General features: G+C 43.5%; 1 protein-coding gene across 1 annotated transcript in view; it reads right to left on the bottom strand.

Moving 5' to 3' along the window:
* Positions 1-9,601, bottom strand: part of LOC126413184 (myogenesis-regulating glycosidase-like) — a 31,845-nt gene extending 22,244 nt beyond the window's left edge. Inside the window, exon 1 of the mRNA XM_050083079.1 lies at positions 8,798-9,601. Coding sequence (XP_049939036.1) covers positions 8,798-9,601 — 804 coding nt within the window. The remainder of the gene's footprint in view (positions 1-8,797) is intronic.
* Between the last annotated feature and the right edge of the window lie 4,368 nt (positions 9,602-13,969).

Raw genomic sequence — 13,969 nt, 5'->3', positions numbered from 1 at the left:
CATCAATGGTTAACAGTTTTAACCCGAAAGTTTTTATTTCAGAACCATTTGCAACATAGAGCCTAAAGTCAGAGGGTTCAAACCAATTAGTTTTTGCAACTGGTATAACAGACAATACTGCACCGCTATCTACCAGATAAGATCATCAACAAGTTCTGTCTTTAATAAATAATCGATATTGGCAGCTTACTGTAGGAACTAGGGTGTAACATTCAGCCGCTTTTGCCTCTACCCTTCCTTGTTTTCCTTATTTTTCCATTGGCAATTATGTACACACTTTTCAGGTTTACACCGTGAGCCAAATTTGAAGTGATAACAATATTTACCATTTTTTTAAACTGTGTTCTGTTTCTACTTCTGCTGTGCGACCTGGATCTATTTGATTCTCGGAGCGTCTTTATTTTCTATGTCTTTAATGTTTACAAGAAGATCTGATAAGGCTGTGGACGGAACTGATTGGGATGAGGTAATTTGAAGCTCCTCGACATATTACATCTCCAGTAAACGATACGCCATCTGCGCGATCTTGTCCGTCGTTTCTTCCGATATCACTAATATACACCGACTATTTCTAGGAAGTTCATCGAGACACAATGTTTTTAAAGCATTCTCCGATAAGTTGGTACCAGCGTAGTTTCGCATGTTTCGTAATAACTGGCTAGGTTTCATATCGCCAAGTACCAACCCACTCAACAGTTTTTTATTTTTTATTTTTTATTATATTTTTATTTTACGCTCTTCACTTTCCTTGAAAATTGTTAAGAGTCGTTCTTTTGCCAGTGAATATTTATTATTTTCATCACTGGTTACCAGATCCAAGATGTTTTCGACATATTTCTGTTCAAGCTGGGCCAGCAGATAATTGAACAGTTGCTTCCGTTGCTATGGCAGCGATTGTAAACTGAACCTCGGCTTGGCAAAACCAAATATCGGGCTTTTCTACCCAAAAGGGAGGAAGGTTTACGGTTACCTTATTGATTTCCGGAGTACTCACAGGATTGTCCCCGTCAAATCCACTTCCTGATTGCATTCTGAGTATTTTATTGAACACCGTCTGCGTCGAATTTCAGCAGATTCCGCGTTGGATAATTCGCCAATAATTACGTTGCAGTGTGTCTTTCTTTCTTTCTTTTTCCTTTCTTTCACAGATCACGTCGGGGTCACCAATTTGTCGGTGGTATCTAACATAGGTAAACACACACAAAAATAAGAACTTACAACTTATTTTATTATAACATTTTATAAGACGTGAATCGGCGTGTTGCTTAGGCAATGATACATTTTACAACTCTCAAAAACAATACAATCTTCTTTTGTCTCTTGTGATATCACAGAACATATAGCTCTGAAGCCAACCTTATCGATGTCAAAACACTAACGCACTAAAACACTATATGAAAGAGCAACCTGCTCCCACAAGCTCTCCAGACTGTACCTCGCTCAAACCCACTAGTCCACCGCTATGGCCGGCCGCGGTGGTCTAGTGGTTCTAGGCGCGCAGTCCGGAACCGCGTGACTGCTACGGTCGCAGGTTCGAATCCTGCCTCGGGCATGGATGTGTGTGATGTCCTTAGGTTAGTTAGGTTTAAGTAGTTCTAAGTTCTAGGGGACTGATGACCACAGAAGTTAAGTCCCATAGTGCTCAGAGCCATTTGAACCAATTTTGAACCATCACTATGAGTCGCTCATACTTGTCCACTCCCCATTCTCTCTCACTCATTCAGCCCAAATCATTGTCATAAACTCTTTGGGCCACTCTTAACACTCACCGTCTCTTACCTCTCAATCACAGTCTCCTTCTTTTTGTCCTACTCATACAGTTTCTTCTCACTGTCACCCTCTCCCTCTTGCTCTCTCTTACTGTTACTGTTTCATTCCTTCCCGCTGCTGCTGTCTCTTCTCACTGTCACTATATCCCTCTTCCTCGTTGTTACTGTCACAGATCGTCTCTCACAATCACTATCTTTCACCCACTTCCACATTCTCCCCCTCTTTCTTCATCTTCCACTGGCACTATCTCTTTTACTCTTTTCTTAGCACTGTTTTGTCACTGTCAACTATGTTCCAGTGCCACTGCATCCCTCTCTTTCTCTCACACTGCCACTTTGTCCTTAGGTCTTTCTATACCAGAATCACTGACTATTGTCTTCCAGTATTTATTACCTTTCCGTCTCTTTACCACTGTCACTATCTCCTTCTCTCTTCGTATAAAAAAGCTCATATATGTTAGCATACCAAAATTTTTCGGAAAAATTTTTAGTGATGCTGCAGAAAGTAGAATGAAGTAGCTCGTACCCGACTTTTCAGTAGAAATCTTTTGAATAAACAGGAACATATTCGCATTGGTTATGCTCCAAAGGGAGCATTTTTCTGCTGGTTCCCTTCTTTTCCCTGCTACAGCAGGGCGTGTCACTCGTACGAAAAGAATTTTTTCGTCAGTAAAATTTTGATAGTTTACTTGTGCAGAGCACTTAGTACACGTCCTGCAAACACAGAACAGTTGTGTTTTTAAGTCCCAAGTAAAATAATAGAAGACGATAAAGACTCACTTTGATTTAACAGTAAATATCGGCGAACTTTGTGGAAAACAGATTGCTAAGCTCTCGCTACCAAAGAGAGTTCAGGGTAACTGATAGAGAAAATTCAATTGCATCCATACGTTGGATCATGCATGAAGTCTACAATAATTTTCACAGATTCTGGTGAAAGGTCTATCACAAACCCTAGGAAGGCTTGGGTCTTTGTTCAAGCAATAAACTATTACAAACCTTCCATCAAATTTCTCGTGGGCCAGCCAAATGTTGAAACTTAAGGCATTAAACAGTAAACTGAATATTAAATTCCGCATTTGAAAATTTATTCATCAAGAGGATGGTATCATATCAATGTAAGACCACTGCACACAGTAAAAAAGAAGCACGTTGTCATTGAAAAACGATGAAGATTACTTAAAGCAAGCAATGCATCAGCCAAGTTGCGACTCTTGTTAGGTTTTACAACGAATATACAGCTCAGTTAGCTCCTTTCCTAGTTCATATTATCTAAAAGTCTTACGAGTGATACGAAAAGATCGGATTCTCAGAATTACTGATGAATTTCGATAACATCCTCCTGTTGCAGGATAATAGAGTTTATTTTATGCTCCAACGTTATATCGCTCTCGTAAAAGACTTTTCCCTGGAAGAAAGTGTACGGGTTCAGGGAAGGCCTGGCTGCTTTATTAACACACGATACCTCCCAAATAGTGCACGCAGGTGAACAGGTAGATTCTGTCTTCCACGATTTCCAAAAGGCATCGCAAACTTCGCAACATTCTCTACTAATAACAAAGAGACAATTATACTCTGTATCTTTACAAGTATATGATTCATTCTAAGAATTTTTAGATTTTTTGACGGACGGAGTCGAGTACATCTACGTCTAAATTTATACACACAGTCCATATATACCACTGCGATCTACATGACAAGCGGTGCATAGCATGTTGGGGTTTCTTGCGTTCTAGTCGTGTACTGAAAGAGTAAAGATGGTTTAAATACTGTAGTTAGTCTGTACTTGTCTCTAAGATCCGTACTGGTGCAAATCGTAGGAGACTAAAGAATGTCTCTAGATCATTCACTTGAAACAGGTTTGTCAAATTTTGTAAGTAGGCTTTCACGGGATAACTTGCGTCACTCTTCAAGAATCTGCCAATTTGATTTTTCCATTTGCGTAACGCTCTTCCGTGAGTCGAACAAACCAGTGGCCATCCTGGTACCCTTCTTTGTACACGTTCAGCGTAACCTGTTAATCCTATATGGTACGGCTCCCACACACTCGAGGAATATTCTGAAATGGGACACCCATATGATTTATAAGCGATCTCTTATGTCGATTAAATCCACTTACCTACTATCCCGCCATTAATGAGCCGAAGTGAGTCATCTGTTTTGCGTACGACTAGATCCCTGTGTTTCTTTCAATTAACATCCACGCAAACTGTTACACCCAGATATTTCCTCGGCTTGATGGATTCTAATTGTGAATGCATGATATTGCAGGCATGGTTTACTAGGCAGTTTTCGTTTTCTGAAGGACATAATTTTAAATATCTGTATATTTAAAGCACGTTGCCAATTTTTCCACTACTGATCATCCGGGAAAAAGCTGAGATTACTTCTGATATTGTCGTAATGTCATTAATATACAACACGAACAGTAGGGGTCCCATTACAGTTCCCTTTGACACGCCTGAAATTACTTCTACATTTGTGGATGACTCTCCATCCAAGACAAATTTGTCTATGACTCTGCATCCAGGATAACAAGGTGTGTCCTCCATGCAAGTACACTACCGGCCATTAAAATTGCTACACCACAAAGATGACGTGCTACAGACGCGAAATTCAACCGACAAGAAGAAGATGCTGTGATATGCAAATCATTAGCTTTTCAGAGCATTCACACAAGGCTGGCGCCGGTGGCGGCACCTACAACGTGCTGACATGAGAGAAGTTTCCAACCGATTTCTCATACACAAACAGAACTTGACCGGCGTTGCCTGATGAAACGTTGTTGTGATGCCTCGTGTAAGGTGGAGAAATGCGTACCATCACGTTTGCGAGTTTGATAAAAGTCGGATTGTAGCCTATCATGATTGCGGTTTATCGTATCGCGACATTGCTGCTCGCGTTGGTCTAGATCCAATGACTGTTAGCAGAATATGAAATCAGCGGGTTCAAAAGGGTAATACGGAACGCCGTGCTGGATCCGAATGGCCTCGTATTACTAGCAGTCGAGATGACAGGCATCTTATCCGCATGGCTGTAACGGATCGTACAGCTACGTCTCAATCCCTGAGTGAACAGATGCAAGACAACAACCATCTGCACGAACAATTCGACGACGTTTGCAGCAGCATGGATTATCAGCTCGGAGACCATGGCTGCGGTTACCCTTGACGCTGCATCACAGACAGGAGCGCCTGCGATGGTGTACTCAACGACGAACCTGGGTGCACGAATGGCAAAACGTCATTTTTTCGGATGAATCCAGGTTCTGGTTACAGCATCATGATGGTCGCATCCGTGTTTGGCGACATCACGTTGAACGTACATTGGAAGCGTGTATTCGTCATCGCCATACTGCCGTATCACCCGGCGTGATGTTATGGGGTGCCATTGGTTACAAGTCTCGGTCACCCCTTGTTCGCATTGACGGCATTTTGAACTGTGGATCTTACATTTCAGATGTGTTACGATCCGTGGCTCTACCCTTCATTAGATCCCTGCGAAACCCTACATTTCAGCAGGATAATGCACAACCGCATGTTGCAGGTCCTGTACGGGCCTTTCTGGATACAGATAATGTTCGACTGCTGCCCAGGCCAGCACATTCTCCAGATCTCTCACCAACTGGAAACGTCTGGTCAATGGTGGCCGAGCAACTGGGGCTATCGTGTTGAATCTGCATGGGCAGCTCTACCTGTACACGCCATCCATGCTCTGTTTGACTCAATGCCCAGGCGTATCAAGGCCGTTATTACAGCCAGAGGTGGTTGTTCTGGGTACTGATTTCTCAGGATCTGTGCACCCAAACTGCGTGAAAATGTAATAACATGTCAGTTCTCTATAATATATTTGTCCAATGAATACCCGTTTATCATCTGCATTTGTTCTTGGTGTAGCAATTTTAATGGTCAGTAGTTTAAATCCTCAATCTAGTCGCTAATTTTGCTTGATACCCCTAAGTGTCTACTTTCGATAATAAATTTACATGTCTCACCTAGTCAAATTTTTTCGGTACTCGGTACCTGCCGCATCAAACCAGCCGCCTGGATCCATAGCTTTCAGAATGTCAAGTGAGGACTGCGCGAGTTTTGTTTCGCTGGACCGATTTTTTTCGGAATCCATGATGTTTGGCATACAGGGGGTTTTCTTTTTGAGATACCTCATTGTGTTATAGTAGACGGCAAATATTCAGTACGGATAAAATTGCTATCGAGTGTGGCCCAAGGAAGCGTAAAAACATTATTAATGTTTGCAACGCGCACAGGCAGGTTGTCAGATAGAGTTAGCAGGGTTATCAGGTTATCCGCTGACGAGGCCGCTGGCTACATGGAAGTACACTCGCTACGCGATAGCGAGGCAATGCTAAACGACTTGGACAAGTAGAACGAACACAGAAATGCACTCCTACATTTATATATACCAACATCTACGTCTGCTAATAATTCCATTTTAAGTGCCTAAAGTGTTTTACGTCCAAAAATGACTTTCTGAGAAAATGGAAACCTAAATTTTGAAGAAATATGACAAATCAATTTATTAAGATAAAGTACTTTCATACAGTAAAGCTATTACTCCATATTACATCTTACGACGCTGCTTAGTTTCATTTTCACCCTTACTTTAGGTTAGCTTTTATTTACCGTAAATGCGAGAGATATAGAATACATCTCCGCTTGACTTACTTAACACTCATGACAACATAAATTTTTGCTTGTTTTATAGACTACACATTATTAATTTTGTACACCGAGGAGACAAAAGTTATGGGACAGCGATATGCACTTACTAAGATGGCAGTAGTATCGCGTACGCAATGTATAAAAGGGCGGTGCGTGGCAGAGCTGTCTTTTGTACTCAGGGAGTCATGTGAAAAGGATTCCAACGTGATTATGGCACCACGACGGGATTTAACAGAATTCGAACGTGGAATGATAGTTGGAGTTAGACGCGTGGGTAATTCCATTTCAGAAATCGGTAGGGAATTCACTATTCCGAGATCCACAGTGTCAAGAGTGTACCGAGAATATACCTCTCATCACAGACAACGCAGTGGCCGACGGCCTTCATTTAACTACCGAGAGCACCGGTCTTTGTGTACAGTTGTCAGTGCTAAAAGGCAAGCAAGACTACGTGACATAGCTGCAGAACCAATGTGGGACGTACAAGGAACACATTGGTAGGATAGCGCGGCGAAATTTGGCGTTGATGGGCTTGGCAGTAGATGTCCGACACGAGATCCTTTGCAAACAGCACGAGATTGATTGCAGTGCCTTCCCTGGACTCGTCATCTTCTCGGTTGGACGCTAGATGGCTGGAAAACGGTGGCCTGGTCAGTCCAGATTTCAGTTGGTAAGAGTTGATGCTAGGTTTCGAGTGTGGTTCAGACTCGACGAAGACACGGACCCAGATCAACGAGGCAAGCTGTTGGAGGCTCCATAATAGTGAGGTCTGTGTTTGTATGGAATGCACTGGGTCCTCTGATCCAACTGAATAGATCATTGACTGGAAATTGTTATGCTCGACTACTCTTCATTTTCAGCATTTGTGGATTACTTTAAAGAACATTCTGGACAATTCGGGCGAAGGATTTGGCCACCCAGATCGCGCGACATGAATCGCATCGAAAATTTATGGGACATAATTGAGAGGTCAGTTCATTCACAAACTCCTGCACCAGCAACACTTTCGCAATTATGGACGACTCTAGAGGCAACATGGCTTAATATTTCTGCAGGATACTTCCAATACTTTTTGAGTCCATGCCACATCAAAGTTGTGTCTAATGACAGAACATTTCCCAAGAAACAGTTAGTTGCTTTCAACTTACCTGAATGTAAGCAGGTTGCAAAATTGGAATTCATATGTAAAAGAAGACGAGATACTCTTTTCCATATGTGCCCTTCCTACTTCGGCGTTGTGCTGATAATACTCATCGAAAATCTCAGCACTTTCACAGATATTACACACTGACCTAAACAATCGTTTGGTTGTAACATCCATGACGATTTTAGGAATTCTGCCCGAATCTTATCGAGCTCTTTCGCCTTCCTAGACTGCAGCCCTTCCAAAATTTTTTACTAACTCTGACTCCCACTGTCCTCTAAATTGATATCTACTTAGTCTTCCTTTTGTAGTGATCCTCAATACACTCCTTCCACATATCTGTTCCCTCTTCCACTTTGGGTAGTGGAATATTTGTTGACGTGTGTGTTCTAAGTTTTCCGAGAGTTATTGTGACTTTTCTAAATGCAGAATATGCCTTAGCGATCACTTTCTTTTTATGTTCTGCACTTTTTTCCATTGTATGCGTTCACTTTATTTATGCCATCTGTGATTGACATGTCGCTTTATATCTTTCTTTCCCTATACGTTTTTAAACAAATAGAAACATTTCTCCGTTATCTTCAATTTCTTCACGGTTACATTTCTTAAACATGTTTTCTCTGTACAACTTTATTGTTTTTAGCGTTCCTCCACTGAACTGCTTACTGTCATTGCCCCAGAAAAGATCGCAGCCAAGTTAGCATGAAAGGAGAAAATAACGTATTAAGTATTATCGAGCAGGCTAAGCTGTCAGATACAGCACGAAAGCCGATGAGTTACTTGATGTAGAACCGAATATCAACGTTATGTACCAGATGATCTCTCTACACTGGTGGAAAGAATGAAAGTGCATGACTGATTTCGATGTATGAGACCATATGAAGTAATTTCGATGTATGAGACGATATGAGATCACCAAAACAAAATTCAGGGGATATGTTCAAATATGAGATCACATCTAAGTGCGTTATTTTCTACAACGACCACGTGTCGTCAGCATGTGGTGTAATTACAGGCATATTGTTTTATCCGCATTAGCTTCTTTCTCTTACGGGACACCACGAGTTACTCTCACTTCCTACTATAAAAAATTGTATTGATGATTAAGCTGAAATACTCTACAGTTAACTAGTTCTGTTTCCAGGGGCACTGCAGCACAATATTGTCAAAAAATATTCTGGCAAAGACTTCAAACTCATACTCACCCGTAGGCGTCCCGCCCACCAGGCCGCTGCTTCGGGATTGGTGAAGTCGATGATACCAGCTTCTCCATTCCACCAGGTCGTGTTGGTGTAGCCATCAGTGTTATTCACGAAGTAACCACTGTCGAGAGCCTCGGTGTGGTAAGGTTCGCAGTCCAAGTTCACAAACGGATGCACCCAAAGCGTGACCCGGAATCCCAGCGCGTGTAGGTCGTCGACGAGATCCGTGATGTTTGGGAATTTTTCAGAGTCGAATGTCAGACTACCGTAACATATCTCCCACATGTCGTCGATCTCTATCTGGCTGTTGTTGAAACCGTGGGAGAGTATCTCTGACGCAAACTCCCTCACTGTCGCCTCATCAATGTCCCTCTTGTACCGCGCCCAAGTCGACCAAATGGGGTACGTGACCATTCGCTCGTCTGGGATGCCTGAAGGCTTACCTAGGAAGTTTTCCACAGCATCCTCGTGGGCTTCTTGGGCATCGTCAAAATCACACACGTACAGCTCCATTACCATGTCCTTCCGGTCCACGGGATAAGGAGGTTTGTTCTCCGCGATTAGGCACAGCGAATCCTCTGACTCGTTTGTATTTTGATCGATAAAAAGCGGGACGTACGGCGGAACGTAGATGTAGGTGCCATCAGAGAACAACCAGTACCTCTCGGCAATGCCGACGTTGTCTTCCTGTTTAGTAACATACGAGTAGTGGTCGTACACGTCGTACTCTATGGGCCACGACTGGTTGTACTGTACAGGACCGCCGTAGAGGTGACTGTCACAGTAACAGGTGCAGTACATCACCATGCCGGATGTAGAGTTGCTGGTGATATTCAAATGAAAGCAGTCACTGGCCCTGCCTCCATGCAGAACTGAGGTTATCGATTCGTAGACCTCGTAACAGTTTTCGTCAGAAGCGCTCAGGTGGCAGGGCCTAAGCAAGACCTCCTCATCACGGACTGAAACGTAACCAATGTCATTGCTCTGCCCACCTGTAAAATGAAGGAAGACAGTTTTTCTTTAGCTATAAATCAGAATTGATGTAACAGCACAGGGGCATATGATTAGCAAAATAATTCAGATGCTCGAGCGCAAAATTCTTAGCGCAGCAGAACTGTGTCTGCAAGAAACCAGGAACATGTGCTACCTTTTAACTACGCGTCATTCTTGCTGCGCAATTAGCGTAGGAAGACATGGTTAACTCAATTTCTGAAGTCTCCCCGCAACACCTCAATACGCTGGTCACCGTGAGAAACATAGGCTAGTAACGTAAGCGATATACATGTCTTTGAAGCTGGTGGAAACCCTTCAGTCTAGCTGTATTATCATCATTATTAACATATAACACGTAGCGATGCTTTTTATTATTATGAACCACCGCAGAAGCTCAATTAGGATTACTCATGTACTACTAGAATTCCCTCACGTACAGTATCCCGATTTACAGCGAGCAGCCTTGTGCGTTTCTGGAATATAATTTTTTTTTTCGGTTAAATAGTGTTCCCTAGACTGTCGTAATATTCTGATCGATAATTATACGAGCATGTGTCCAAGTCTTTGCGATGCTGTGACACATTTTACAGAGTCGAGTGTCGAAGAAACACGTGCTAGATCCAACATGGTGACACATGCAGAATCAATATCATCACGAAGAGCAACATTTATAGCAGTCAGTATGAAACTGCAATTGACTTTTCATCAAGAAACGATACAGCGTGGGATGTAAGATACTCTTAAGCTGTTGATAAAGTTTGGAAACTCGAAAACCTTTCATTCTTTTTCATAATGACAATTTTCAGACACATACATTGATGTAAAAAAAATACACTTCTGGCCATTAAAATTGCTACACCACGAAGATGACGTGCTACAGACGCGAAATTTAACCGACAGGAAGAAGATGCTGTGATAAGCACATAATTACCTTTTCAGAGCATTCACACAAGGTTGGCGCCGGTGGCGACACCTACAACGTGCTGACATGAGGAAATTTTCTAACCGATTTCTCATACACAAACAGCAGTTGAACAGCGTTGTCTGGTGAAACGTTGTTGTGATGCCTCGTGTAAGGAGGAGACATGCGTACCACCACGTTTCCGACTTTGATAAAGGTCGCATTGTAGCCTATCGCGATTGCGGCTTATCGTATCGCGACATTGCCTCTCGCGTTGGTTGAGATCCAATGACTGTTAGCAGAATATGGAAGCGGTGGGTTCAGGATGATAATACGGAACGCTGTGCTGGATCCCAAAGGCCTCGTATCACTAGCAGTCGAGATGACCGGCATCTTATCCGCTTGGCTGTAACGGATAGTGCAGCCACGTCTCGATGCCTGAGTCAGCAGATGGGGACGTTTGCAAGACAATAACCATCTGCACGAACAGTTCGACGACGTTTGCAGCAGCATGGACTATCAGCTCGGAGACCAAGGCTGCGGTTACCCATGACGCTGCATCACAGACAGGAGCGCCTGCGATGGTGTACTCAACGACGATTCTGGATGCACGAATGGCAAAACGTAATTTTTTCGGGAAATCCTGTTTACAGCCTCATGATGGTCGCATCCGTGTTTGGCGATATCGCGGTGAACGCACATTGGAAGCGTGAATTCGTCATCGCCATACTGGCGTATCACCCGGCGTGATGGTATGGGGTGCCGACTGCACTTTGAACAGTGGACATTACATTTCAGATGTGTTACGATCCGTGGCTCTACCCTTCATTCGATCCCTGCGAAACCCTACATTTCAGCAAGATAATGCACGACTGCATGTTGCAGGTCCTGTACGGGCCTTTCTGGATACAGAAAATGTTCGACTGCTGCCCTGGCCAGCACATTCTCCAGATCTCTCACCAATTTAAAACGTCTGGTCAATGGTGGCCGAGCAACTGGCTCGTCACAATACGCCAGTCACTACTCTTGATGAAGTGTGGTATCGTGTTGAAGCTGCATGGGCAGCTGTACCTGTACACGCCATCCAAGCTCTGTTTGACGCAATTCCCAGGCGTGTCAAGGCAGTTATTACGGCCAGAGGTGGTTGTTCTGGGTACTGATTTCTCAGGATCTATACACCCAAATTGCGTGAAAATGTAATCACATGTCAGTTCTTGTATAATATATTTCTCCAATGAATACCCGTTTATCATCTGCATTTCTTCTTGGTGTAGCAATTTCAATGGCCAGTAGTGTAGTTCTCCCTTTTAGAGGTTGCCAGTCCACTCAAGATTTATTGCCGCAATAGTGCAAGTGGAGTAGATTAAACGAGTACATTAACAGGTCAATAGCGGAAGCGATTCTGAAGTACCAGGTATAAGCCCATGCTGAAACAATCATATTAGAACATGGTATAACCAGTGCAGGCGCTGACTCTGGCATGCAGTCAATCGTGCAGATGGTGGATACTGCCGTGTGATACGTTATTCTACCCCTGCTCGATCTGTTCACAAAGCTCTGTAAGAGTAATTAGTTGAGGAGTTGCAAGTGTCGCATCTCGTCCCACCATATCCCACACGTGCTAAATGGAGACAATTTCAGAGATCGTGTTGGCCAGGAAAGTTGTTGCACGTCGTGCAGATCACATTGAGTTTCAAGGTCAGTGTGTGGGCGATCGTTATCCTGTTGGAACAACACATCACCTTCCTGTTGCAAGAATGGCAGAAAAATGGTTCTAACCACATTCTCCACGTACCGAGCGCTGGTTAGCGTCCCCTCAAGAAACACCAAAGTTGAACGTTAGTTGTCACTTGGCGCACCCCATACAATAAATCCTGGAGCGTGGCCAGTGTGTCTTGGACGGATACACTCTACGAGATAGTGCTCACCAAGTCTACGTCGTAGGCGCAAACGACCATCGCGTGTGTCAGGCAAAATCTGATTTCATCTCTAAAGGCCATGGCGTACCATTCTATCTACCAAGTGATCTTCTGCCGACACCAGTCGAGCCGTGCACTTCGATGCTTTGGCGTCAGTGGAAGATAGGCTACAGATGTGCGCGCCTTTAGTCCCACTGCTAATAGCTGGTTCGCAACAGTTCATGTTGACACATGTAGGCCTTCTCATCCATGCTACCGAGCGAGGTGGCGCAGTGGTTAGCACACTGGACTCGCATTCGGGAGGACGACGGTTCAATCCCGTCTCCGGTCATTCTGATTAGGTTTTCCGTGATTTCTCTAAATCGTTTCAGGCAAATGCCGGGATGGTTCCTTTGAAAGGGCACGGCCGATTTCCTTCCCAATCCTTCCCTAACCCGAGCTTGCGCTCCGTCTCTAATGACCTCGTTGTCGACGGGACGTTAAACATTAACCACCACACCACTCATCCATGCTATGGTAGCTATACGATCTGCCACTGCTGCCCTAATAGTACAACTATCTTGGCAGGTATCTGAGCTGCGTGGACGTCCAGAACCTCGTCTACAGGTGTGAGAATGTTCAGGTGACCACTGATAGCAGCATCATTACACAGCTGATGCAGCACGCCCGTCTTGAGTGGCAGTTCTCCAAAGGTAACATCCCGCCACTCGGAAAGCCACAATTTGGCCACTTTCAAACTCGCTCCGTTGGCTGTAGGAAGTACGTGTGGGTCTCCGTGGATGGTTCCCCACTTTCTTTACAATTACGAACCACACTGAGCCTCCTGGTTGTGAGCATTCTCCATTTAAGGGTAGGCACAGTTAACGCTCCGGTCGTAATGCCACTACGTCATCTATTGGTGGATGACGTTGAAACCATTATCAGTACATCTACTTTCTCCCAAGTGGCATAAGCCGTCATCGGATAAAAATCGACGTCGTCTTTCAATGTGTACTATTTTTCGACAATGTATTTTCCAGCTCAGGCGTCTTCATGGAAAGTGAAACGGTATTTTCATGAGAATTTGAGTATTTTACGAATAGGCGTTCTCGTCACTATCCTGAAACGAAATGGTGAACGTCTTCGAAAAAAGAGAAATCAAGCACAATACATGCTGCTAAGAACGTATAGTCTCTACCTTTGGAGATACTGAAGGGTAAACTGTTTCATGACAAGTAACGGACGTAAAGTTATTTTTCGACTGAGATACAAAATTAGCAAAAATTATATCGAAGATCAATTTGTAATGGGATAACGTGTCACTTTCGAGCTGACTGCCTTAATTTTGTTTCTGATTCGGAGTTTTTTTTTTTTTAATTCATA

The sequence above is a fragment of the Schistocerca serialis genome, chromosome 7 (assembly GCF_023864345.2).
Source record: "Schistocerca serialis cubense isolate TAMUIC-IGC-003099 chromosome 7, iqSchSeri2.2, whole genome shotgun sequence".
NCBI classification, from domain to species: domain Eukaryota; kingdom Metazoa; phylum Arthropoda; class Insecta; order Orthoptera; family Acrididae; genus Schistocerca; species Schistocerca serialis.
The sequence above is the reverse complement of the archived record's forward strand: the minus strand, read 5'-3'. Positions and strand labels throughout refer to the sequence as shown.